Source organism: Ranitomeya imitator, chromosome 7 (assembly GCF_032444005.1).
Source record: "Ranitomeya imitator isolate aRanImi1 chromosome 7, aRanImi1.pri, whole genome shotgun sequence".
In the NCBI taxonomy this organism is placed as follows: domain Eukaryota; kingdom Metazoa; phylum Chordata; class Amphibia; order Anura; family Dendrobatidae; genus Ranitomeya; species Ranitomeya imitator.
Window position 1 is genome coordinate 76,392,344 of NC_091288.1, and position 26,571 is coordinate 76,418,914.

At 45.7% G+C, this 26,571-nt stretch overlaps 1 protein-coding gene across 5 annotated transcripts in view; it reads right to left on the bottom strand.

The window, feature by feature from the left end:
• Positions 1–26,571, bottom strand: part of ARMC8 (armadillo repeat containing 8) — a 134,363-nt gene that overhangs the window by 14,920 nt on the left and 92,872 nt on the right. For all 5 annotated transcript variants that reach the window (XM_069733539.1, XM_069733536.1, XM_069733535.1 and 2 more), the window contains 5 exons: positions 26,269–26,355; positions 6,344–6,436; positions 6,125–6,274; positions 5,113–5,208; positions 4,206–4,301 (listed from right to left, as the gene is read on the bottom strand). In XM_069733539.1, the coding sequence (XP_069589640.1) occupies positions 4,206–4,301; positions 5,113–5,208; positions 6,125–6,274; positions 6,344–6,436; positions 26,269–26,355 (522 nt within the window). The remainder of the gene's footprint in view (positions 1–4,205; positions 4,302–5,112; positions 5,209–6,124; positions 6,275–6,343; positions 6,437–26,268; positions 26,356–26,571) is intronic.

Here is a 26,571-nt window from a genome sequence, read left to right on the forward strand (position 1 = left end):
GTCATGCATAAAGGACTGAAACACAGATGGAGCATTAGAAAGCCCGAATGGCATAACCAGGTACTTAAAATGGCCCTCGGGCGTATTAAATGCTGTTTTCCATTCATCACCCTGTTTAATTCGCACAAGATTATACGCCCCTCGAAGATCTATCTTGGTGAACCAACTAGCCCCCTTAATCCGAGCAAATAAATCAGACAGCAGCAGCAAAGGATACTGAAATTTGACTGTGATCTTATTAAGAAGGCGGTAATCAATACAAGGTCTCAAAGAACCATCCTTCTTGGCCACAAAAAAGAACCCTGCTCCCAATGGTGACGACGACGGACGAATATGACCCTTCTCCAAGGATTCCTTTATATAACTCCGCATAGCTGCGTGCTCTCGCACAGATAAATTAAACAGACGGCCCTTAGGAAACTTACTACCAGGAATCAAATTAATAGCACAGTCGCAATCCCTATGAGGAGGTAGGGCACCAGATTTGGGCTCTTCAAATACATCCCGGTAATCTGATAAAAACTCAGGGACTTCAGAAGGAGTGGAAGGCGAAATTGACAGCAATGGAACATCACCATGTACCCCCTGACAACCCCAGCTGGACACAGACATAGATTTCCAATCCAATACTGGATTATGGGCCTGTAGCCATGGCAACCCCAAAACGACCACATCATGCAGATTATGCAACACCAAAAAGCGAATATCCTCCTGATGTGCAGGAGCCATGCACATGGTCAATTGAGTCCAGTACTGAGGCTTATTCTTGGCCAAAGGCGTAGCATCAATTCCTCTCAATGGAATAGGATACTGCAAGGGCTCCAAGAAAAAACCACAGCGCCTGGCAAACTCCAAGTCCATCAAATTCAGGGCAGCGCCTGAATCCACAAATGCCATTACAGAATAGGATGACAGAGAGCAAATCAGAGTAACGGACAAAAGAAATTTAGACTGTACCGTACCAATGGTGGCAGACCTAGCGAACCGCTTAGTGCGCTTAGGACAATCGGAGATAGCATGAGTGGATTCACCACAGTAAAAACACAGCCCATTCCGACGTCTGTGTTCTTGCCGTTCAGCTCTAGTCAAAGTCCTATCACATTGCATAGGCTCAGGCCTATGCTCAGAGAATACCGCCAGATGGTGCACAGCTTTGCGCTCACGCATGCGCCGATCGATCTGAATGGCCAAGGACAGACTCATTCAGACCAGCAGGCGTGGGAAATCCCACCATGACATCCTTAAAGGGACTCTGTCACCTGAATTTGGCGGGACTGGTTTTGGGTCATATGGGCGGAGTTTTCGGGTGTTTGATTCACCCTTTCCTTACCTGCTGGCTGCATGCTGGCTGCAATATTGGATTGAAGTTCATTCTATGTCCTCCGTAGTACATGCCTGCGCAAAGCAATCTTGCCTTGTGCAGGCATGTACTACGGAGGACAGAGAATGAACTTCAATCCAATATTGCAGCCAGCATGCAGCCAGCGAGTAAGGAAAGGGTGTATCAAACACCCGAAAACTCCGCCCATATGACCCAAAACCAGTCCCGCCAAATTCAGGTGACAGGTTCCCTTTAAGGGCTTCAGAAAGACCCTTTCTGAAAATTGCCGCCAGGGCACATTCATTCCACTGAGTAAGCACAGACCACTTTCTAAACTTCTGACAGTACACCTCCGCTTCATCTTGATCCTGACACAAAGCCAGCAAGATTTTCTCTGCCTGATCCACTGAATTAGGTTCATCATAAAGCAATCCAAGCGCCAGAAAAAACGCATCTACATCTCGCAATGCAGGATCTCCTGGCGCAAGGGAAAATGCCCAGTCTTGAGGGTCCCCACGCAACAAAGAAATTATGATTTTTACTTGTTGAACGGGGTCACCAGAAGAGCGGGGTTTCAAAGCTAGAAACAGTTTACAATTATTTTTGAAATTCAAGAATCTAGATCTATCCCCAGAAAATAAATCAGGAATAGGAATTCTAGGCTCTAACACAAGAGGATAGACCCTGAATGTCCATCTCTACACCTGTGTCCTGAACCACCCAAAGGTCTAGGGGAAAAGAAAGACAAAACACAGTGCAAAAAAAAAAAAGGTCTCAGAAGTCCTCTTATCCCTCTATTGAGATGCATTAATACTTTGGGCCAGCTGTACTGTTATGACCTGGTGGTTAGGAGCACCCGACCTGATAGTTAAACTCATACAGGACGAGCTCTGGGATGTGGGAGCTCTGCTGACCGCAAGCCCTAATCCTATCACACACACTAAAAATAGCCGTGGAGCGCTCCTGACGCTCCCTAGGCGCCTCGTCACAGCCTCAGAGCTAGCTAGCCCTAGAGATAGAAAATAAAGCCTACCTTGCCTCAGAGAAATTCCCCAAAGGAATAGGCAGCCCCCCACATATAATGACTGTGAGAAAAGATGAAAGTCACAAACGCAGAAATGAAATAGGTTTCAGCAAAGAGAGGCCAGACTTACTAAATAGACAGAGGATAGGAAAGGAATCTTTGCGGTCAGCACAAAAACCTACAAAAGACCACGCAGAGTGTGCAAAAAAGACCTCCGCACCGACTCACGGTGCGGGGGGGGGGGGGGCCACTCTGCATCCCAGAGCTTCCAGCTAGCAAGACAAAATCAGGATAACCAGCTGGACAAAGAAACAATGAGCTAAAATAACAATAAGGAACTTACCGTAGCTTCTGCAGGAGAAGACAGGTCACCAGGCAGATCCAGGAGCGAACTGAACCAATGCTAAAACATTGACAGCTGGCCTGGAGTAACGATCTGAGTGGAGTTAAATAGAAAAGCCAACCAAAGGATAAACCACGTCATCTGTGTAAGGAACCTCAGAAGCAGCAGCTTCACTCATAGCCACCAGAGGGAGCCCATAGACAGAACTCGCCGAAGTACCATTCACGAACACAGGAGGGAGTTCGACAACAGAATTCACAACAGATGACGTAGTAGTCTCGCAAGACACGCTACGTCATCATCTCGCGAGATCGCAATGCATGGACCGGTCACCGGAGCGTCGCGACGATTTTTTGATGATTTTTTATTTTTTTTAATTATTTTTAACATTAGATCTTTTTACTAGGCAGCATCAATAGTAAAAAAGTTGGTCACATGGAGTTAATAGCAGCGTTAATGGAGTGAGTTACACCGCGGCATAGCGGGGTCCATTAGCGCTGCCATTAACCCTGTGTGAGCGCTGACTGGAGGGGAGTATGGAGCGGGCACTGACTGCGGGGAGGAAGGAGCGGCCATGTTGCCGCCGGACTGCGCCCGTCGCTGATTGGTCGTGGCAATGGTCGTGGGCGTTTTGCCACGACCAATCAGCGACTTGGATTTCCATGACAGACAGAGGCCGTGACCAATGAATATCTGTGACAGAAAGACAGACAGAAAGACAGACAGACGGAAGTGACCCGTAGACAATTATATAGTAGATGAGTGTTCGTTCCTGATTATTGGCATGCCTAACTGGACCTTGAAAGAAACCTGCAATAGTCATCTGTTTATACACAGCAGCCAACCAGAGGAGGCTGAACAGCAGGGGGAGGTAGAGAGCAAGAGCCTAAACCAATGATGAGGCAGGAGGTGGGCCGCAGACTACATCAGCCGCCTGTATAGAAAGGAACTAATCCATAGGCACATCTCTTTCCACATGGAAATTAGCTAAAAAACAGCTAAAAGGCAAAGTTTGAAGAAAATAAATAGCAGGATATATATTATATATATTCATTTATGACCAACACCACTTTAAGGATTTAAATATTTTACTGATGAGAAAGTTTGGGAAAGATAGCAGTACATGTATGGTTGGCTTTTCCCATATCAAAAGTTATACCCTATACATAGGATATGAATGAAGCCGAAGTCAAGCATGCGCAACTTCGCAACCATACACAGTCTATGGAATTGACAGAAAAAATCTCAATCATTGAGGTTCCCAGCGGTCAGACCCCATTGATCACCAAGTTCTTTTCTGTGCACTGAATAGAGGATCACTTTTTACCTTGTGAGACCCATGTAACTGTACATTACCTCAACGGGATTAGTCAGGCACTGGTGGTCTACTTAGAACGTAACTGGTATTACTTTGTGGCTTGTGCTATGATTGGAAGCCACATTGTAACAGTGAACAGAATATTACTGGTATAATAATGGAATGCTTTGTGGGAAGAGTACCGAAGCGTGTTACTTACCACGTAATACTTGATTTTCTGAAGGATATCATCATTTGTCATGATTAGGTCCTTAGCCGTTGTTCCATCAGCAATGTTTGCAAGGATGCATAAGGTCTGAAACACAAACAATGTAGGTAAAGGTGTAGCTTTTGCCAGTTTTGTTCCTGGGATCTTATCTTCGGGAGTGCACTGCTTCCCAGTGGCAACATGCTCCATAATGATCAATCGTTCAGACCAATCGCATTGTTGTACTGGCCTGGACTCCGCACTCTCCCACTGCTGCTAGTGGAGGCAGCTTCACCCCCTGCGGCACCAGGGGAGCACAGGGACATTTGTTGGCCAGCTCCAGGATTCTGGACAACTTCAGAGAAGCGCAAAAAGCTTGCAAAGACGCTCCCTGCATAGGACATTGGCCACCTTTGATGGATTGCAAATTGGCTGGTAACTTGGGCAACGAGCTAAACGATGGCTGGACCATCATTGTAAATACGCACCTGTGCTTTGTATCTCCCCCACCTCATTGTAGATTGTAAGCTCTCACGAGCAGGGTCGTTTTATTTCGCTTTAATTATAGTATTGTTAACGTTGTTACTGTTTGTTTGAAACTGTTAAACTGTAAAGCGCTGCGGAATATGTTGGCGCTATATAAATAAAGATTATTATTATAAAGTTTTTTTTTTCCCCCCCTAGGCACTTTACAATGTAACCTATTTACGATAATAAGTAAACCTCTTTACTGTCAATAGTACTGAACTGCAAAATCCTAGCCAGTAACCAATACTACTGTGCCACAATGTTATTAACCCTTCCCAGTAAAATTATGTCCTCCCTGAAATGTATTACTTTAAATCACTGTATATTTCATGATCTTAAAAGGTTTTCACAGTTTGGCATGGGCTCGGTCGGCGGGAAACGGATGACATACCTGTTCCTTGACCTCTATATTATGCTCCCCTTCTAGAATGAAGGTCACTGCTTGCATTATCTGCTTCCCATGCGTGCTCATTATCTGGTCTATATGCTTGAAGTTCACAAAAGAGAAAAAAATGAAAAAAAGAATTACATTGTATACATAGCCTAGCAGAAATTACCATAATGACTGAAGTAATTAAACAAGACACCACATGCATGAAAACACATCCATACCCTCAGGTAATGAGATGACATCCACTGAAATACATCCATTGCTAATATACATATAGTGTCAATTGTAAGACAGATGTAGTCTGCTTAGAACTCGTCTTTCTTTCACCCATGACAGCACCACCTGAGACAGGATCCGCCCATCATGGACAGGAAACCTACAGAATAAAAGGGAGGAACCTCACCCCTGCATCAGTCGGTTTCCTGTCCTTGATGAGGAGCCCATACACAGAGTGTCCCCATTGCAGAACGAATAAAAGAAATCTCCAGGTTGGATCAGAGAAGCCATTAATGTATCCTATTCCTCACGTGATAGGGCAGTGCCAGGGGACCTGAAGGCTCACTCCGCTTGGGTCACTGCAGCTTCCTGGGTGGAGAAAGAAGACGTTCCTATTGTTCATATATGTAAGGCCACAATGTGGTCCTCTCCTACATCCAATAAGCACTATGGGCTTGATTTACCATGGTAATGGTATTTATGCTGATGTTTAATTGTTGATGGAGGTCCTCTCAAGCTCTGTAACCCAGCTAATGCGGGGGGAGACGTTTTGCATTTTTACTCTGTAGGTTTCCTCTCCTTGATGGGTGGATCCCCTCTCTCGGGTGTTGCAGTCATGGGCGACATTACACATCAGCACCCCATCATTTAAAGTCATGTACAACTTAGTGACAGACTTTACTCTGGATGTAACCACCTAGGTACGCCTGTCACACTGAGGGGCATTTAAGTGGTTAAACAAAAGCAATCTGAGCTAGCTGGTGGCGTATTACACAGATTTTAGTGTCACACTTACAGGACGTGTAGATAGCAAGTTTCTGAGAAGTCCTAATGTTTTCATCAACACATTAACATCGGAGTCAGAGAGTAGTCGAAACAATTGTTCTGTGCTCAAACCTCTTAAAATGTCTGATTTAATCTTCTGGTCGGCTTGAAACGCCATGTTCTAGAAAACACAACATATTGTTGGCAAAAGGCAATAATTTGTCAGTCGCTTGTGATGAGAAACACTTACCATTAAAGCCCAGATACCATTGACTCGCAGAGCTGGATTCTCACTAAGAGTCAGACTACACAGCAGGTCTATAGCTCCGGATTCCAGAATCGGCTGCAAGCAAAAAAAAAAATACAGAAATCATTCAGTGGGCAAAAATCATGCAAATCCCCACTATTCAGCACAGCTAAATGGGTGTACGCTGTGTGAAGGGGGCTGGCTGACTGCTCATTTCCGCAGCTAAACCAGTCCCATTCTCTGTATATGTTGACTGTGACACAAAAGGGGGATGGTTTGCTATTGAAAAGAGCAGTAAGCCAACCCTATTACACATAGCTGGACACAAACCAATTAAGCAAGTTACTAAAAATAAAAAATAAACAATAAACGTGAAGAAATTGGTTTTATCATTTTTGGAGACCCATAATAATATTTTCAATTTTCGGTAGAAGGAGATCTGGAAAGCCCTGTTTTTCTAAGCTGAATTTTTTTTCAGTTTGGGGTACATATGCTTTGATAGCTTCGCACTGAACTTTTTTGGGGTATTGTGGTGACCAAAACATCCACATTTCTACATTTTTTTCCCCCATTACTGTGTTTATCAGCCAGGTTAATTAATTTTATATTTTGACATTGGACACAGCTATATCACATGTGCAATTTATTTTTATATTTCTTTGATCTTCAAAAGGAGAAAAAAAAAAGTGAATTGAATTTATATATTTACTTTGTTAAAAACTTTTTTCTTTTAGTGGTTATTGAATCTTATCCCCTTAGGGGACTTGAACTGGTGATTGCTTGTACTATACAGCAAAACAATTGAGTTACTAAATCACGGCCTCTTTTGGACACCTGTAGGAGTACTACCAAAATGAATCTGATGGCAACCCATCAGCGTGTCGATCAGTTCCCCTGTGCTCCACGCACCGCTGCTAAAGGCAGATAATGGCTGAATAACACAGCGATCATCTGCCAGGTAAGATGCGGGGTAAGCTCCTGAGCCTACGTCAAAGAAGAGACCCCAACATATCACATCCACATGAAGGAAGGGGCTAAAACTGCATTTAGCCGCATAAGCCACTTCAATACAAACACTTCCATATTGTGCCTAAGGATTAAGATGCATCAAACTTTATCCGTTTTTTACTTGGTGCGTTTCGGGCCACATGGCATCTGTAATATTTTACAGTTATCTTGATATTTGGTATTTATACAAATATTGTCTATGATCAGGTCCACCTTGATTTTGATGCATATTAATTACAAATTTCAAGCACCCTTACACTAGCTCAGTTTCCCCCCCCCAGGGAAAGGTTGTGTGGGTATAACTAGTGAGTATAGCTTTCTCTAATTATCATCCCACCCTTTTTTACATTTTTGGTGTATTGTTTTTGCATACTAATGAAGATGTGTTTGGTTAGAAGTGGCCTAAGCTTCCTTCTTAATAGGTTTCCCTTGATATGCGGAAGTGGCGATAATATTTTGGGCCAATAACGTGTATTTATTCTTCAAATCTGCGCCTTCATTCGATGTAACAAGGTTACCATCCATCTAATGCTCCTTGTGGATCGTCATCAATGATGTAAGGGCATAGTTTATTTTACACGATGCACACTAACTTTCCGTTTTGTATGCAGCATATATTTATAAGAGCAGCGGCACGGACTGCTAACATATCTCACAGATGGATGCTAGCAGAGACTGTAGTAAATGAGCCCACACTAACGAGAGGGTTAAATGGGAAACGGCTGACTCACGCAGATGGCTTCCATTAATTTTCCCTACCCAATTCACTAATTTAATTTCTGATAAAAAGTACAGGATGTTTCATGATGAATGTTACTGGTAATAATGGAAAACAAGATGGTGATGTAGTCATAGTGCTCATTGGGGAGTCATTAGAGGTCTCTACACGCGTCATTCCTGCAGTTCCTTCCCAAAAAGCATAGGGATGTGTGGTTCACCTTGGTCGTGAATTTTTTATACTGTCAAATCCATTTTCTTCCAGATGCTTTTGTAATATTCAGAAAATAAGCTCTGGATTTCATGGGAGTTTTATAAAACAAAATTACTTTTTGTTTTGTATAACGATTTATTAAAAAAAAAAAAAAAAAAAAAAAAAAAAAGGGAGTCAGAAAACTTTCACATTCCTTCGGCGCTCACACACGGTCAGGAAGCAAAACGTACAACGCAAAAAGCCAAGTACAATATAGATACTGAATAGGTTACTACCAAACCCAACAGAGGTGTATGTGTGTATGTATACAGCCACACACCGCATCTGCCAAGGGGATTATACCAAGGGCTACATTTCTTTTAAACTAAATGTGCTATTTATTTAATTCTAGTTTTATTAAAAGGGGATGTCTGTTGAGTAAATAAAAAAACAAAACAATTACTCACCAATCCCATCACTTCAGTCTCAACACTACCTGATCACTGCCAATCTTTACTTACTGATGCAGCCATGACATCCTGACATGTGTCCACCGAAACCAGTTACTGCCTGTAACAGGTCAATGGTCTAGCCAGTGATTAGCTGCAGCGGTCATATGCCTGTGTCTGGACGTCACTGCTGCAGAATGACTTACGGTAACAAGGCGGCATTGAAATGGAAAAGCAAGAGTTTGGTTACTTTTCTAGCCATGATGGAGCCTCACACAGACGTTTATCATTTTCTGAGATAAAGGGGTTTTCTGATCTGCTCTAAAAGTTCACAGACAAAAACTATACTAACTCCAGAGATGCTGGTCCAACAGTCTCCACTGGATCGGAAGAGTCAACGTTCCTACCACCTGTCAATGGACATTGCAGCCAATAAGGCTGCTTTCACACAACAGGTTTTTGCCATCAGGCACAATCCGGCGAGTTTTGTAAAAAACGGATCCGTTTTTTCTCATAGAGTTGTATTAGCGCCGGACTGCGCCTGATGGCCACACGTTTTATCCGTTTTTTGCCGGATCTGTCAAATTAGTTTTCCGGCGGACGGAGAAAACGTATAGGGGAACGCTTTTTCTGTCCGGCGAAAAAACGCACAGCGACGGTTCAAGCGATAAATGGATGAAACGTGAGGTGAAATCACTGGATCCGGCTACCGATTCCGGTATTTTTACAATGAGCATATCTCTCTCTCTCTCGAACAGGAAGTCCAAACCCTAGGCCCGGTGTAAAAAAAACAAACAAAAAAAAAACAGATCCGGCTCATCAGTTTTTCACATTTTGCACCGGATCAGTTTTTTCAAAAATATCCGGATTATGCCTGAAGGCAAAAAACTGATGTGTGAAAGTAGCCTAAGGCCTCTTTCACACATTTTTTTTTTTTTTTTAGAATCAGTCACAATCTGTCAGAGTGTTGAAAAGACGGATCCTGTACAGAGGAGAGCGAGAGAGAGAAAGTATCCGTCACTGGATTCAGTCTTCGGACAGCGACGGATAATGCGTCCATAGGCTTCCATTATAGCCAACGACGGACAGCGCAGGATCCGTCGCTGTCTGATTTTTCAACGTACACAAAAAACATTACTATGTCCGTTGTCTCTGCGCAACTGACACAGAATTTACGACGGATCCGATGAAACGGAAGGCCATCCGTCACAATCCGTCGTTTATACTAGTCTGTGAGAAAAATAGGGATTTTTGTGTACTCACCGTAAAATCCTTTTCTCCGAGCCAATCATTGGGGGACACAGGACCATGAGTTTTATGCTGCCTGCCACTAGAAGGACACTAAGTTAACACAGAAAGAATAACTCCTCCCCTGCAGTATACACCCTCTCACTGGCCAATATACAACCAGTTCGGTAGTAAAGCAGTAGGAGTATTAAACAAGAGACAATAAAACTATGTCAAAACCAAAGGAGTAACAACAAGCCAATAGGCTAACAGGGTGGGTGCTGTGTCCCCCAATGATTGGCTCGGAGAAAAGGATTTTACGGTGAGTACACAAAAAACCCTATTTCTCCTACGCCTCATTGGGGGACACAGGACCATGGGACGTCCTAAAGCAGTCCCTGGGTGGGAAGAAACATAGCTGCTAATACCCCATGTACCATAGGCTTACAGCTAAGGTACTGCTGACTGCAGAATGCGCCTGCCAAGGGCAGAGTCTGCAGAGGATAGAGAATGAATGTGGTAAGTGTTTCGTAAAAGTATGCAAGCTGGACCAAGTCGCAGCTTTGCAGACCTGTTGTGCTGACGCCTGGTGCCGAATGGCCCAAGAGGCGCCCTCCGACCGAGTAGAGGTAGTGTTTCGTAAAAGTATGCAAGCTGGACCAAGTCGCAGCTTTGCAGACCTGTTGTGCTGACGCCTGGTGCCGAATGGCCCAAGAGGCGCCCACCGACCGAGTAGAATGGGCCTTAATCCCTTCTGGGATAGGAGCACCCCTGACACGATAGGATTCTTGAATAGTCGATCGAATCCATCTGGCAAGAGTAGCCTTGGAAGCGGGCAAGCCCTTCCTTTGTCCGTCTGAAAGTACGAATAGGACATCTGACTTGCGGAAGGGAGCCGTCCGTGAGACATACCGTCGAAAGGCCCTAACCACATCGAGAGTGTGCAGAGCTTTCTCAACACGATGGACTGGTGCCGGACAGAATGAAGGCAGAATAATCTCATTGAGGTGGAAGAGACTTTGGGTAGAAAGGAAGGAGAGGTCCTCAAGCCTGCCTTATCTAGGTGAAAAATCAGAAACGGGGCTTGGCAGGAAAGAGCCGCCAACTCCGAGACATGCCTGATTGACGTAATAGCCACTAGAAAATCCACCTTCCGGGAAAGGAAGGTCAGAGAGACGTCCTGCAGTGGTTCGAAAGGGGCCTCCTGAAGAGCTCCAAGGACCAAATTAAGATCCAATGGATCCAAAGGCATTTTATAGGGAGGCGCCACATGGGAAACTCCCTGAATGAACATCTTAACCGGTAATCTGGTGGCAATTTTTCGTTGGAATGGGACTGACAATGCTGACATCTGTCCCTTGGGAGAGCTAAGTGCGAGACCAGACTCTAGGCCTGATTGGAGAAATTCCAATATGGAAGGGATGGAGAATACCAGAGATTGTCCATGGGAGTAGCACCATGCGAAGAAGATTCGCCAGGTACGGTGATAAATGTGCATGGACACGAGCTTCTTAGCACTAATCATGGGGGAGGATACCTCAGGGGAGAATCCAGCTTGGGCTAGAATCCAGGATTCAACGGCCACGCTGTCAAAGACAGGGCCCCGGAGTTCTGGTGGTAAATCGGGTGCTGTGAGAGAAGATCCATGCGATCTGGAAGCCGCCAGGGGACGTCTGCGACCAGCTGAACCAGTTCCGCGTACCACGCCCGGCGCGGACAGTCCGGCGCAACTAGTATCACCAGTACCAGTTCTGCCCTGATCTTCTTGATGACCCTCGGTAGCAGGGGAAGAGGGGGAAAAAAGTACGGGATGCGGAATTGATGTCACGGCAGGACCAGGGCATCTGCTCTGATGGCACGTGGATCGAGGGATCAGGCAATGACCTGGGGGACCTTGTTTAGCCTGGAGGCCATGAGGTCGACATCCGGGGTCCTCCAGCGATGACAAATCTGCTGAAAAACATCCGGGTGGAGGGACCACTCGCCCGAGGCGAGCCCCTGGTGACTGAGGAAGTCCGCCGCCCAATTCTCCACACCTGGTATGTGGACAGCCGAGATGGGCGAATGGTTGCTCTCGGCCCAACGGAGGATGTGGGTCAGTTCGAGCATGGCCGTCTTGCTGCGGGTTCACCCTTGACTGTTGATGTACGCCACCGCTGTGGCGTTGTCGGACTGGATTCTGATGGGGTGACATGCCAGGAGATGGTGAAAACTGAACAAGGGTAGTCTGATCGCTCGAATTTCCAGGATATTAATGGGGAGATGCGACTCTCGAGTGGACCACCGCCCATGTGCTGTTTGTTGGTTGAAGACTGCACCCCAGCCCAAAAGGCTGGCATCTGTGGTCACCACCAGCCAGCGCACTGGGAGAAAAGACTTTCCCTGGTACAGGGAGGACTTCAGCGTCCACCACCTGAGAGTCTGACTGACCTGCTGAGACAGACAGAGATGACGGTCGAGAGAGGACGGGTTCCCGTTCCATGCCGACAGCAGCGCATGTTGTAAGGGACGGAGGTGGAACTGCACGAACGGAACCGCTTCCATGGCTGCTACCATTTGTCCGAGAATGCGCATGCTGAAACAAATGGAGTGAGGGACTGGGCGGGAGAGTCCGTGCTTCCTGCTGCAAGGCCAAGGCCTTTTCTGGAGGGAGAATGTCCAAGCTGCAGGAAGTGTCCAGGGTCATTCCTAAGAAGGAAATCCGCTGAGCCAGGACCGGAGAAGATTTGTCGAAGTTTATCTTCCAACCCAAGCGAGAAAGTGTATCCACCGTAATATCGATGGACTCCTCACAGGCTGGATATGACGGGCCTTTTATCAGTAGGTAGTCCAGGTACGAAGTACCACCACTTCCCGAGCATGAAGAATGGTCATGGCAGCTGCCATGACCTTGGTGAAAACTCTGGTAGTGGTGGCGAGGCCGAAGGATAAGGCCACAAACTGGAAGTGTTCCTTGGCGAAAAGCGAAGCAGAGGAACTGTTGATGAGGAGGGAAAATTGGGATGTGGAGGTAAGCATCCTTGATGTCTATGGATGCTAGGAACTCTTCCTTTTCCATGGACGCGACAACAGAACGGAGAGATTCCATTCTGAAGCGTCGAATTTTGACAAAGTTGTTCAGAAGCTTTAGGTCCAGTATTGGTCGCAGCGAACCGTCCTTTTTTGGGACCACCAATAGGTTCCAGTAAAACCCTTTGAACCTTTGGTCTTGGGGAACCGAAATGATGACTCCGTCTCCTTGTAGTGCCCGTATGGCCTGGAGAAAGGCACTTGTCTTTGTTTTGGGAGGACACGACTGGTGTCGGGGGAAAAGAAAACCATTTTGTATCTGGAGGACACCAGTTCTCTGTCCCACTCGTCGTGGGCGACAGCCAGGCTTGGCGGAACGAAAGTAAATGGCCACCTACTTTGTCGATGTCCTCCGGATGTTGCAACGAGTCATTGATTGGAAGGTCTAAGGGATCTGGATCCCTTAGATCCGGATGACCTTGATCTGGGTTTCCAGCTACGGTTGGGCCTGTATGAGACCTGGAAACCTCCGTCTCCGCGCGATACTCGACCTGACCTGGAGGATGGAGATGACCAATTGGGATTGTTGCGAAAGGGCCGGAATCGGGGTTGTTATTGATACCGAAACGGCCGTGCAGGTTTTTGTTGAGTGAGGAATTTACTCTTTCCTCCGGTAGCATCGGAAACAATTTAGTCCAATTTTTCTCCAAATTAGCAACCAGCTTGGCAGGGCAGAGTTGTCCATGATTTTTTGGAAGCAGAATCTGCTCGCCAATCTCTGAGCCAGAGGGCTCGTCTGATGGCGATTGCGTTCGCGGCTGCTTGTGCAGCGCAATTGGCCGCATCTATTGAAGCATTAACCATGAAGTCCCCGGCTTGGGCTATCTGGTTAGCCAGATTGATCGCCTCTGGAGGGAGATAACTGTCATGGATGGTAGTGGTCAGCACCTCAGCCCAAGCGACCATAGCCTTAGGCACCCAAGTAGTTGCGAAAGAGAGATGCACCTGTAGCCTCGAAAACAGAGCGAGCAAAAGGGTATTTGGACTCAATAGGCTTTTGATCCGTGAAACGTTTATTGGGCCGGTCCCTGTGTTTCTGGACAATGTCCTTAAATTCAGGATGAGTGGCAAATACCTTTTGGGCACGTTTAGTCTTTTTAAAAGACACCACGTGTTCCTGAGTGGATAAGGGTTCCCCATCCACCTTCAGGGTCTTGTTGACCGCCTCAATAAGAGAATCAAGCGTCTCTTGAGAAGTTGAGGAATCCTGGACTAAAGATGCATCAGACTCTTATTCAGAGTCGTGTGCGTTATCGTTCTCAGGAGAAGGGGGAACGAGAAATTGAGCTCGTAGAGGCTGAAACACAAGCACGGCTGTGATCAGGGGACGCGACATGGGTCCCTTTTCTGGAACCCTGAGCCCTTAGTGACGGAGTGCGCCCCTGCAGGTGGGTAGATCCGTACAGTTGCCAGAGTTCTCCGAGGTCTGACTTAAAGAGGGACCCCGGAGGGAGTCTATTGCCTTGGCCAGGGAAGCCATAGATCGTGATCGGGAAGCGGCCCACTCAGGGGGACTAGGCTCAGCAGGGTCGGAGGTGGCGTTGGTGGCGGCGGGAGGCTGCTGCACACAGACCGGATCACAATCCGCACATAACGGGGTATTGTGAACTCGGGGCAAGGCAGTGCTGCAAGTGGCACATGAAGTAAAAAACACTGTGTGCTTTTTGTTAACCCTTTTGGCCTCTTTAGGGTGAGACATAGTGTGTCTTTAGAGATAGGCAGGTTATGCGTGCAGAGAAGGGGTTAAGCTCTTCCTGGTACAGCTTACCCACGGTCCTGTGTCTGTGTCCCCAGGGAGGAATAGGACGGCAGAAGGGATGTTCGGCGGACCCGTAGCTGTTGGCGGCTGTCAGTCAGTCAGCGTGGTGACACTGTGCGGCTGGTTTCCTCACAGGAGTGCGAGCAATATGGACCCAGAGATTTTGCAGGGTGCCTCTCATTCCAGACAAGAAGCGCCAAGGAAGTGGGCGGAGCCCCAGCGGTGGGCGGAGCAATGCAAAGAGAGAAGAGCGTGTACTCCAAAGGGGGGGGGCGCGCGCTGGGGAGAGAGGCGCGTGTACTCCAGGGGGGGGGGGGGAGAGAGAGGAGCGTGTACTCCAGTGGGGGAGAGAGGAACATGTACTCCACGGGGAAAGGGGGGAAATTAGGAGCGTGTTCTCCGGGGGGGCGGGCGAGGGGAGCGTGTACTCCACTCCAGGGGGGAAGAGGAGAGTGTACTCCAGGGGGGCGGAGGAGGGGGGGTGTAAGAGGGTTGTGTATATACAAATTATCCAGAAAAATGAAGGCACCACTCGAATAGAAAAAGTAAATTGGTTTATTGGCCCACGTGCGACATTTCAGTCCAGGATGTGGACCCTTCTCATAATAATAATAATAATAATAATAATAATTAATATATATATATATATATATATATATATATATATATATATATATATATATATATACACACACACACATATATACCGTATATATATATATATATTATAGATACACACACACATATATATATATATATATATATATATATATATATATATATATATATATATATACACATATATATATTTTATAGCAGAAATCCCCCTTTTAATACAATGTCTGGGAAGAGAAGTAAACAGCTTTATTTGTGTGCATAAAATGTAGCTAATGTGTTATCTAGACCTCTCAAAGTACAATAGAGTCTCTATGCCATTGTCAATAATGAAATGACTGATCATCACTTTAGTGATAAGCCGCCATCAGAGAGGTCTGCAAGGCCTCTCTATGTGCACATGATCAGGAAAGTTTGCAGAATTTCACTGAGCAAATCCGGACTACTTTCGTATGAAGTCCACTCGCGTTTTTTTTTGCGCGTTTTTTTTTTGCAGATTCCCAATGCAATAATATAGCGGCAAATCTTCAAAATTAATGAACATGCTGCGTTTTGCGTAAAAAAAAACTCAACATGGGCACAAAAATTGCAGAATGCATTAAAATTGATGGGATGCTTAATGTAATCGTCTTTTAAGCGTTTTTTTTTTCAGCGGAAAACCACCGAAAATCCAGAACGTGTGTACATAGCTTTAGAGAACACAGGCGCTCGTACTTGGAAAAGCGAAGCAAAATAACTGCTGGCCGAACCATTGTCCAGGTGACAGCTTTGTAAAGTGTATGGAGGGCTGAACACAGGTATGCATGTTACATGCCATTTGTGGACGTATGGTACAATACAAAACAAATTCCCTGTAAAAGCTTTCTGTAACATTGCTGCTTTTACCTTCATCATCTTCTATTATCAGCAAAATGTGGGGACTTGGGGCTCTCCCATAGTATCTCAGACTGTGATGACATTTTGTTTTCTGCAAGATATTATACACTTTGGGATAATTCTATTAGGAATCATACCAAATGTTATCAGTAATCAGCTCATTAGCAAGCATTATGATGCTACATAGGAAGCGGACATAAATTGCAGCATTAATGTTAATGTCTTCTGCAGGGACATGTCAAACTAAAAGGGGGTAGGCGAGTAATGGTCTAAGTGTTGGCGCATTGGATGCTTTCATTAATTCTTCCCTTTGGAGCAGCTGCAGGGAAACGGAGTATTTCTACAATCTCCCTGTAATACATTGTAGCGATAGCAGCGATCAGCGCACGCTTCAGGTAGTGCGGCCTCATTTACTTGCAATACAATTATGTTGTCTTCATTTCTCATACAGATAAGCAGCTGAACATTAATTTGGTTTCCAGAGGAAACAGAGGGGGGAAGAAAAAATAATCTTTCCATAAGACTGCAACCCACAGTCCGTCAGAGCAGACACATTAATTTTTAGAAAATCACTGTCAGGGGCAGGTAACAAAACGTGTCCAGGGCAGCGGGGATGAGATTCATTTTGTCATGTTGACATGATAACGACATGTCTAGGGAAGTCTGATTCGGAGATTGTGAACTTAAAGAGAATGTGTCACCTACACGGTTATTCCTAATTAAACCCAGGTAGAAATAATAGATATGGAAATTAGAAAAGGTTTCACTGCTCGTAATTTTTAGAATTCTATTTTCTCGGTACCGCAACTTCTTTCTTTTTGCCTGGGCTGCTAACAGCAATCACCGCAGAGACATGGTTTTCAGCCACAGTTTTACTGCGGAGAAAATAATTTTTTAAAGAATGACTGCAGGGGGCGTGTCCTAGCTGGCCATGTGAGTGGAAGCAGGGAAGAGTGCTCCTGCTGCCATAAGGACAAAAATCCTGCTTTAACCCCGATTTTCGGGTAAACTCACCTAAATCCGGCTGGCTGAAGGTCCGGAGAGTGCAGCAGTGCGGAGCAGCAGGTCCGGAGTCGGCAGCGATGACCAGGAGGCGGCAGAAAGACGCTGGCACCAGCGATGCAGGAGCCAGCCAAGATGGCTCCGATGCTAGGGAGGACGCCGAGAAGGAGAACGCCGCATGTCAGCGGCGCATGGAGGTGGCCGCAAAGCTGCAGCAGTATGCCAGAGTGGAGGCTGCTGAGGAGGCAGAACCAGGAGCTGGAGCTGACCAGGAGGAGGAGGAAGCAAGCACGGCCGAGCAGCATGAGGTACAGAGGGGGAAGGAGAGAGGCAGCATGGCGGGGGCTAGTGGGGGACCTGAAGCCATATCACAGGGAGAGGAGCCGACTCTTAGAGATGTTATCACACTGATCTCTTCATGTCAGCAATCCCTGAACTCCTTGGCCCAGCAGATGCAGGAAGTTAAAGGGGACACTGCACAGATTAATGCTGCTCTGCAGAAAATGGACAAACGTATAGGAGTGGTGGAGGAGAGGGTGAGCACGGCAGAAGATCACATAGTTAAGCTACAAAAAGCTGAAAAGAAGTTTGCCCAAGCAATAGCCGAGCTCGCTGCTAAAAATGAGGATCTGGAAAATAGATCCAGAAGAAATAATATACGTATAGTGGGGCTGCCTGAAAAGACTGAGGGGAGAAATCCCACTGAGTTTGTTGAAAACTGGCTGCTGGAGAAGATTGGGAGCACAGTGTTGACAAAAGTCTTTGCTGTTGAACGGGCTCATAGGGTCCCGCCGCAGCCCCCTGCCCCAGGAGCAAATCCCCGTACCATGCTTGCTAAAATACTCACAGAGACAGAGACATTATCCTCAGAAAGGCTAGAGAGATGGAGGATCTGACGGCTGGAGGTCAAAAAAAATCGCCATTTATCCGGATTATTCCGCTGCGGTTCAGAAGCAGCGGATGAAGTTTACTGGAGTCAAGCAGCGACTGAGGGAGCTGGGAGTGCAGTACTCAGTGATGTTTCCCGCCAAGCTGAGACTGGTGGCTTTTAATAAGACCCACTTTTTCCTGACACCAGAGGACGCTACCCAGTGGCTTGATACTCATGAGAAAAAACATAAGGGAATGGGCGACTGACATTTCGGCGAGATCCAGTTGGGATTTGTTTTCTCTGTCTATGGAGGAGAGTTCTGCGCTCGTTAGCAATGGTTAAAGAGTTGAGCAACTGTTGGGGGTTTTGCTGGGCCATATTGAAGGAATGGCCGGAGGGGACAGTACCAACTACTAAGTACGGGGAAGGAGGGTTATGCTGGGTACTGTGAACTGGTTTGGTACTTTTTCTATATGTTAATATAAGTTGAAATGTTAAGATACAATAAAGTGAAAGTTGGGGGGGAAATTGTGATTGCTATGGCAGCGGGACGCGAATGGAGAGGGTTAAGTAAGGGAGAGTGTTCGCAGTGGGCAGTGGAGCCCCACTCTTGATGAGAGGAAGAATGCATTATATTGGGGGGGATAGGGGGGTAAGTTGGGAGGGGGCAGGGGGGGTGGGAGGGTTGGGGCAGCTCATACTTGGGAAATTGGATACTATGAGAAATGATGAGCCACATGATGGGAGATTGTATTAAAATATTGAGTTGGAATGTGAGAGGTCTGGCGGATAAAACACGGCGGGCGGCAAGTCTGCAGTATGTCCGAGAACAGAAGGTCTCAATGATATGTCTGCTGGAGACACATTTAGTGCGGGAGAGGGTGAACGTATTGAATAGGCGCTGGATACAGAGGGCGTATCATTCTACCTTCTCGACGTACTCTAGGGGTGTGTCTGTGTTAATACCTGCGGGGGTGCAGTATGAGGAGGTAGCGGTAAAAGAGGATGTGGATGGTCAGTATATGGTGGTGAAATGTAAAATAAATGGAGTGTTGATGTGTATAGCGGCAATGTATATTCCGCCCCCATACTCAAGTAAGAAGATAAGAGAGGTGCTGGAGAGGGTAGAGCGTTGGGGACCGTTACCATCTCTAATTATTGGCGATCTTAATAATATCTGTGATGACTTTTGGGATAAAAACAAAAATCCCGAGAATAGAACAGGGGGACATATCACTACGTTTGGGACCTATATCCGGGAAGTAGGTATGATTGATTTATGGAGAGTTAGACATATTGGGGAAAGGACGTACTCATGCTACTCGCCAGCTCATGGTACTTTGTCTAGGATTGACTTGGCGCTGGGTAACTGTTTACTGGACACGATGGTAAGGGACGTGAGATATTTACCTAGGGCTCTTTCAGACCATAGTCCAGTTGAGGTGGAATTTCGGCCGGTGGGGACACGGATCGGGAGCAGGAAGGAGTGGAAGATTCACCCTAATTGGCTACACAGTATGGACTTGGAAAAGATAAAGAAGGAGTTGGTGGAATTTTTTGAGATTAACGAGGGAAGTGTAGATGTTCTTACAGTGTGGGAAGCCATGAAGGCGTACTTGAGGGGACTGCTGTTCAGGGATATTAGCAGGTGTAAGAGGAAATCAAGAGAGACAGAGGTTGGCGGTTGATGGGCTGAGGATAGCCGAGGATGAGATGGTAATAGCGGGTACTCCGGAAGCTGGGAGGAGGCTAAAGGCAGCTCAGAGTCAGTTGGAGGAGGTATTGCTCGGTAAGGCTGAAAGGAAGAGGGAATTCATGAATCTGGCTTTTTACCAGGAGGGCGAATCTGTGGGTCATTTGCTATCGATGGTGGCTTCTGCCCAGAGAAACACTTCCTTTGTTCATTCTTTGGTATCGGGGAGCGGTGTGGCTGTCTCTGAGACTTCAGAGATTTTGGACATTTTTGCGGATTTTTATGCGGACTTATATTCCTCTCAGGTAGATGGGTTGGTGGAGGACACGGTGGCGTTCCTTGAGGAATTGGAGCTCCCAAGGCTGAGTGACATAGATAGAGAAGATTTGGAAGCTCCCATCACGGAGGAGGAGTTGGGTCGGGCACTGCAGTCTATGGCTAATGGGAAGGCACCTGGCGTAGATGGATTTCCTGCTGAAATTTATAAAAACTTTGGGGAAGTGCTGATCCCTAAATTAAGGGTACTTCTGGAGGAGGCTAGGAGTGGCGGTCGTCTACCGGCATCTATGCGGGAGGCCATAATAGTGGTGATTCCTAAGGAGGGGAAGGACCCGACACAGCCGGATTCATATCGGCCAATCTCCTTGCTTACTACAGACGTTAAACTTCTGGCTAAGGTGTTGGCGATGAGGTTGACAAGTGTTATTTCCGGCCTGGTGCACTCAGACCAGTCCGGCTTTATGCCTGATCGGTCCACTGCGATCAACTTACGAAGGCTGTATATGAATTTGCAACTCAGATCCGACAACTGTGGCCAGAGAGTTATTGCATCTTTAGACGCCCATAAGGCATTTGATAGTGTGGAGTGGGGATATCTCTGGCAGGTGCTCCGGAGTATGGGGTTTGGACCGCAGTTCATATCCTGGATTCAACTAATGTACTCGATGCCGATGGCTAGGGTTAGGGTAAATGGGGAGTTATCACAGACCATACAACTGGCTAGAGGGACGAGACAGGGGTGTCCGCTCTCTCCTCTTGTTTGCTCTAGCTGTGGAACCACTGGCTGCTAAGCTTCGACGGTCTGATGAGGTGACTGGGTTTAAATATGGGATGATTGAAGAAAGGGTGGCGTTGTATGCGGATGACATTCTGCTATTTCTGGCTGACCCGGGTATGTCCTTGGAGGGAGCCATTGGGATTATTGAGCGTTTCGGATCGGTGTCGGGACTTAGGATAAACTGGAGTAAGTCTGTCTTGTTTAAGGTGGATGATGATGGTGGGGAGTCACTGGAGGATGGGCGACTGGAGGTGACTAGCCAATTTAAGTACCTTGGAATATGGGTATCTATGCCTGTTACTGACTATATACATAGAAATCTGACTCCAATCTTAGGTGTTCTTAAAGCGAAAGCGGATGCTTGGCTTAAACTGCATTTATCTGTGGTAGGTAGGGTGAATCTTATTAAAATGATTTTGATGCCAAAAATACTGTATATTCTTCATAATGCGCCAGTTTGGATACCACGTGGGAGATTTAGACAGATTAACTCTCTGTTCAGGAATTTGATATGGGGGAGACAGCATCCGCGTATCAAACTGGAGACACTTCAGCGACCCAAGGAAGATGGGGGATTGGCATTGCCTAACCCTGAAATATATTTTCTTGCAGCCCAGAGTCAGCATCTAAAAGGCTGGGCGCATGAAGGGTCATCTGGGGCGGTACAAGGGCTGATGGAAGTGGTGACAAAAAGAAGGCCAGTGGTACAATGTTTGGAGGATGGATCCCTGGGGGCTCTGGGGAAATTATACCCGACTGTGTTGTTACGCAGGCTGTGGGGTAGGCTGAGACATATACGGGGGGTCACGGATTTGACTAGATTCTCACCGCTATGGCATAACAGCAACTTACAGGAGTTTGAGGCACTGGGGGTACTGACAGAATGGCAAGTCAAAGGGATTCAATACGTGTATCAAATAATTGAGCGAGGTGAATTGAAATCATTTTCCCAATTGCAGGCGGAATTTGGTCTTGGGACTGTGGGGGAATTTCAGTATTTGCGGATGAGGCATGCTTTTGGAGCTCAGAGTAGAAACGGAGGTATTGGAATTCAGAGGGATATAGTACTGGAGTATGTGTGTAATGAAGGGACTACTGGGGGAGTCATATCTACTTTGTATAAAGATCTGTTGCACACTTTCCTATTGGGGTTTCCAATAATGGCGAGAGCTAAGTGGGAGAGGGATCTGGGTCCAATGGAGAATGAGACTTGGGAGTCGGTGCTAGAATGGGTCCCACGATTGTCACTGAGCGAACCGTATAGACTGTCACAGCTCTATGTGACACACAGGGTTTATAAAAGTCACCGATGGTGCTATATAAGGCTGGTTTGCGTGATGATTCTGAATGCCCGAGGAATAAAACTGCAGATGCTGATATACTCCATATGATGTGGACGTGTCCGAGACTGGCTGCTTTTTGGGTGGTAGTTTTGAGTCGTATGGAAGGTGCGTATGGCTGTAAGGTGCCAAGGGATCCTATAGTGTGCTTGTTGGGATGTGTGGATGAGATTGGAGTGGATAACAACCTAAAGATAGCTATTGCCAGATTGTTATACATGGCTAGGAAGGTAATAGCTCGAAATTGGATTAGGGAAGAACCGCCGTCAAGAGGAGAGTTCCTCCAGTATGTGAAGCAGGGCCTGACACTGGAAAAGGGGTTTTATAAAAAAAGAGGGAAAATCGAAATGTTCAATAAAATGTGGTCTCCGTGGATTGCTATGGGATAGGGGTATTATAGAGGGAGAGTTAATTAAGGTTCCTAATTAATGGTAATGTTAAATGTGGCTTATATTATTGGCCGAGGGATTAGATAGTATATTGGTCTAATGATGGAAGTGCTAAGCAAGGTGAGCTGCTTTGTTGGGTGGGGTTGTGGGTGGTGGGTTTGAAGGGGAATGTTTGAAGGGGGAGAAAAAAGCTTTGTATTGAAAATGAGAATGTAACATGTCATTTATCTTGTTATTCTTAATAAAAATTTATTTGAATAAAAAAAAAAGAATGACTGCAGCTTCCGGCGATAATAAATGGACCTTCTTCAGACATAACCTTTTTTATTTTTCGATCAATATAGCCATATGAAGGCTTGTTTTTCTTGTGGGACGAGTTGAATGACACCATTGATTTTATCACATAGTGCACTGGAAAACAAGAAAAAAAAATTCAAGTGTGGTAAAATTGCAAAAAGAAAGTGCAATTCCACAATTGATATTTTGTGTTTTTTTTATTTATTTTTCTTTTTATTTAGCATGTTCACTATATTGTAAAAATGACCTTCATATGATTTCCCAGGACAGCACAAGTACGCAGATACCAAACGTGTATAGTTTTTTTTTTTTCTATTTAAGTGGTTAAAAAAATTGCCAAAATTGAAAAAAAAAAAAAAAAAAATTCCAATGTCGCCCATCACATTTTGTTGCCATGTTAGTGTGGCCAAAAAATGCAATTCTAGAGTTTTGATTCTTTTTCTTGTTACGCCGCTTACCGATCGGATTGTTTTATAATTTTGATACATCCGATATTTCCAGACACGGTCATCCCAAATGTATATTTTTTTTTAATTTATTTTTAACGGTTTTATTTTCAATGAGGCAAAAAAGGTGGTGATTTGAACTTGGGTTTTTATTTACCGTATATACTCGAGTATAAGCTGACCCGAGTATAAGCCGACCCCCCTAATTTTGCCACAAAAACCTGGGAAAACTTATTGACTCGAGTATAAGCCTAGGGTGGAAATGCAGCATTTACCGGTGAATTTCAAAAATAAAAATAGATCATTATTTCCCCATAGCTGTGCCATATAGTGCTCTGCACCGTTCATATTTCCCCATAGCTGTGCCATATAGTGCTCTGCACCGTTCATATTTCCCCATAGCTGTGCCCCATATAGTGCTCTGCACCGTTCATTGTGCCCCATAGCTGTGCCCATATACAGTGCTCTGCACCGTTCATTGTGCCCCAGAGCTGTGCCCATATACGGTGCTCTGCACCGTTCATTGTGCCCCATAGCTGTGCCCATATACGGTGCTCTGCACCGTTCATTGTGCCCCATAGCTGTGCCCATATACGGTGCTCTGCACCGTTCATTGTGCCCCATAGCTGTGCCCATATACGGTGCTCTGCACCGTTCATTGTGCCCCATAGCTGTGCCCATATACGGTGCTCTGCACCGTTCATTGTGCCCCAGAGCTGTGCCCATATACGGTGCTCTGCACCGTTCATTGTGCCCCAGAGCTGTGCCCATATACGGTGCTCTGCACCGTTCATTGTGCCCCATAGATGCTCCACATAAATCTCTGCCGCTGCTGCAATAATCGCGCCCTCTGACCTGAACAGTCAGAGCGCAGACGCCGGGAAGATGGAGGCGCCGGCCGGGAAGATGGAGCGACGCCCGGCGGCTGGAACGCGGACAGGTGAATATGCTATACTTACCTAGTCCTGGCGATCCTCGCGCTGTCCCTCTGCCTGGTCTTCGGTGCAGCAGCTTCTTTCTCTATCAGCGGTCACCGGCACCGCTGATTAGAGGAATGAATAGGCGGCTCCGCCCCTATGGGAGGTGGAGCCGCCTATTCATTTTTTTAATGAGCGGTCCCACGTGACCGCTGAAGAGGGGAAGAAGCTGCAGCACAGAAGCCCGTGGGACGGCAGGGACAGCGCGAGGATCGCTGGGACTAGGTAAATATACCTCAGCGCCCTCACCCGCCGACCCTGCCACCCACCTTGACTCGAGTATAAGCCGAGAGGGGCACTTTCAGCCCAAAAATTTGGGCTGAAAATCTCGGCTTATACTCGAGTATATACGGTATATATTTTTTTTCAGATATTTAAAAAAAGGTTTTTTTTCACACTTTTTACTGATTTAAATAGTCCTTTGAGGAGACGTGAAGCTGCGATCATCCGTTCACTTGTGCTTACACAGAAGGGTTTCAGCACTGCCGTGAATAGCATAAATCACAATCATAGGAGCATCATAATGACAGGCACAGGGGTCTTCAGCAGACCCTCGGCTTTCATCACAACCTATCGATGCACTCCCCTCCCCAGCTCACTTGACAGGGGAGGCGATGGACGGGATGAAAGATGCGCTTCTGGCCGATGCATGTTAAATATTGCTGTGAGTGATTGACAGTGAGACTTAACAAGTTAACAGCCACTCGCTCCACCCGCAGCTGTTAAAGGCACATAATGGCTTATTAAAATCAGCCATGAAGTGCGGGGAAAGATGTGGCCTCGGCGTGCGCACTACCATTGATGTAAATATACTGCTCTGGCAAAAATTAAGAAACCTCTGCAAAATTTTCAGTTTGCCTGATTTTTCTCTTTATAGGTATATTTTTGAGTAAAATGCAAACTGTTCTTTTATTCTATAAATTACTAACAACATGTCTCCGAATTTCCAAGCAATAAATTTATTTATTTTTTTCTGAAAAGGAGAAATGGTCCAAATCAAAAAACAAAACAGTGCTTTCAGACCTCAAATAATGCAAAGAAACAAGTTAATAGTCATTTAGAAACAACAATACTAATGTTTTAACTCTGGAAGAGTTCAGAAATCAATATTTTGTGGAATAACCACGATTTTTAATCATAGCTTTCATGTGTCTTGGCATGCTTTCCACCAGTCTTTCACACTGCTTTTTGGTGACCTTATGCCACTCCTGGTACAAAAATGTAAGCAGTTCTTCTTTGTTTGATGGCTTGTGACTGTCCATCATCCTCTTGATTACATTCCAGAGGTTTTCAATGGGGTTCAGGTCTGGAGAGTGGGCTGCCCATGACAGGGATGTGATGTGGTGGTCCTTCATCTGCAGTTTGATTGACCTAGCTGTGTGGCATGGCGCATTGTCCTGCTGGGGGTTCCCCATTTTAATAACCAGTAAAGGCTTAGTAAACAGCTATGAGCTGATATTAATAGCCTAGGAAGTTCCATGTGTATTACCCCCCTTCCCAGGGTAAACACATCTGCCTCCAGCTGTCCGCTTTCAGGGAATTCCATGCCATTTTTTTTCAGAAATGTATTTATTACTAAATTACTAGTTCAGCAAGCTACACAAGCACTGTGCTAATGATACAAGTCATCAAAATCTTTATATCTGCTTCTTCTATGTAAAAAAAAAAAAAAAAAATATTATATATGTTCCGAATGCCGTCCGATTTTTAATCGCACCCACTGACTTTCAATGGCGAGTCCCGTCCTATATACGAGGACAATCGCAGCATGCTGCGATTTTTTTCTCAGTCCGATCTGAGTTGAGAAAAAAAACTTGCAGATGAGCAGGGAATCAAAGAATAACATTAATCAGAGTGCAATCCAATTTTTTATTGGATTGCACTCGTCCATTTTTCTCACAAATGAGTATGAGCCCTTTCAATGAGGGACAAGTATTACAAACCTCTTTACTAGGTGAGAACTCAAGTAGAAGGTTGCATAATGTTGATGAAGCGACCACTAGAATATCATCAGGAGCATTCTGTAAGACCTACATAAAAAGAAAAAGTTTATTAATGCTTGGTGTGTTAAAGGGATTTTCCCACAAACAAAAGTTCATTTTATTCACTAGATCTTGGAATAAAAAGGAGTTCCACAATTGGATGTCCCTGTGCTTCCTCCCCTGCTCAGGTGCTGTGGTATGGTCAGACCATGCTACTGCACAGTCAGACACAACCATGTCATGACAGGAGCACATTTATAAGAT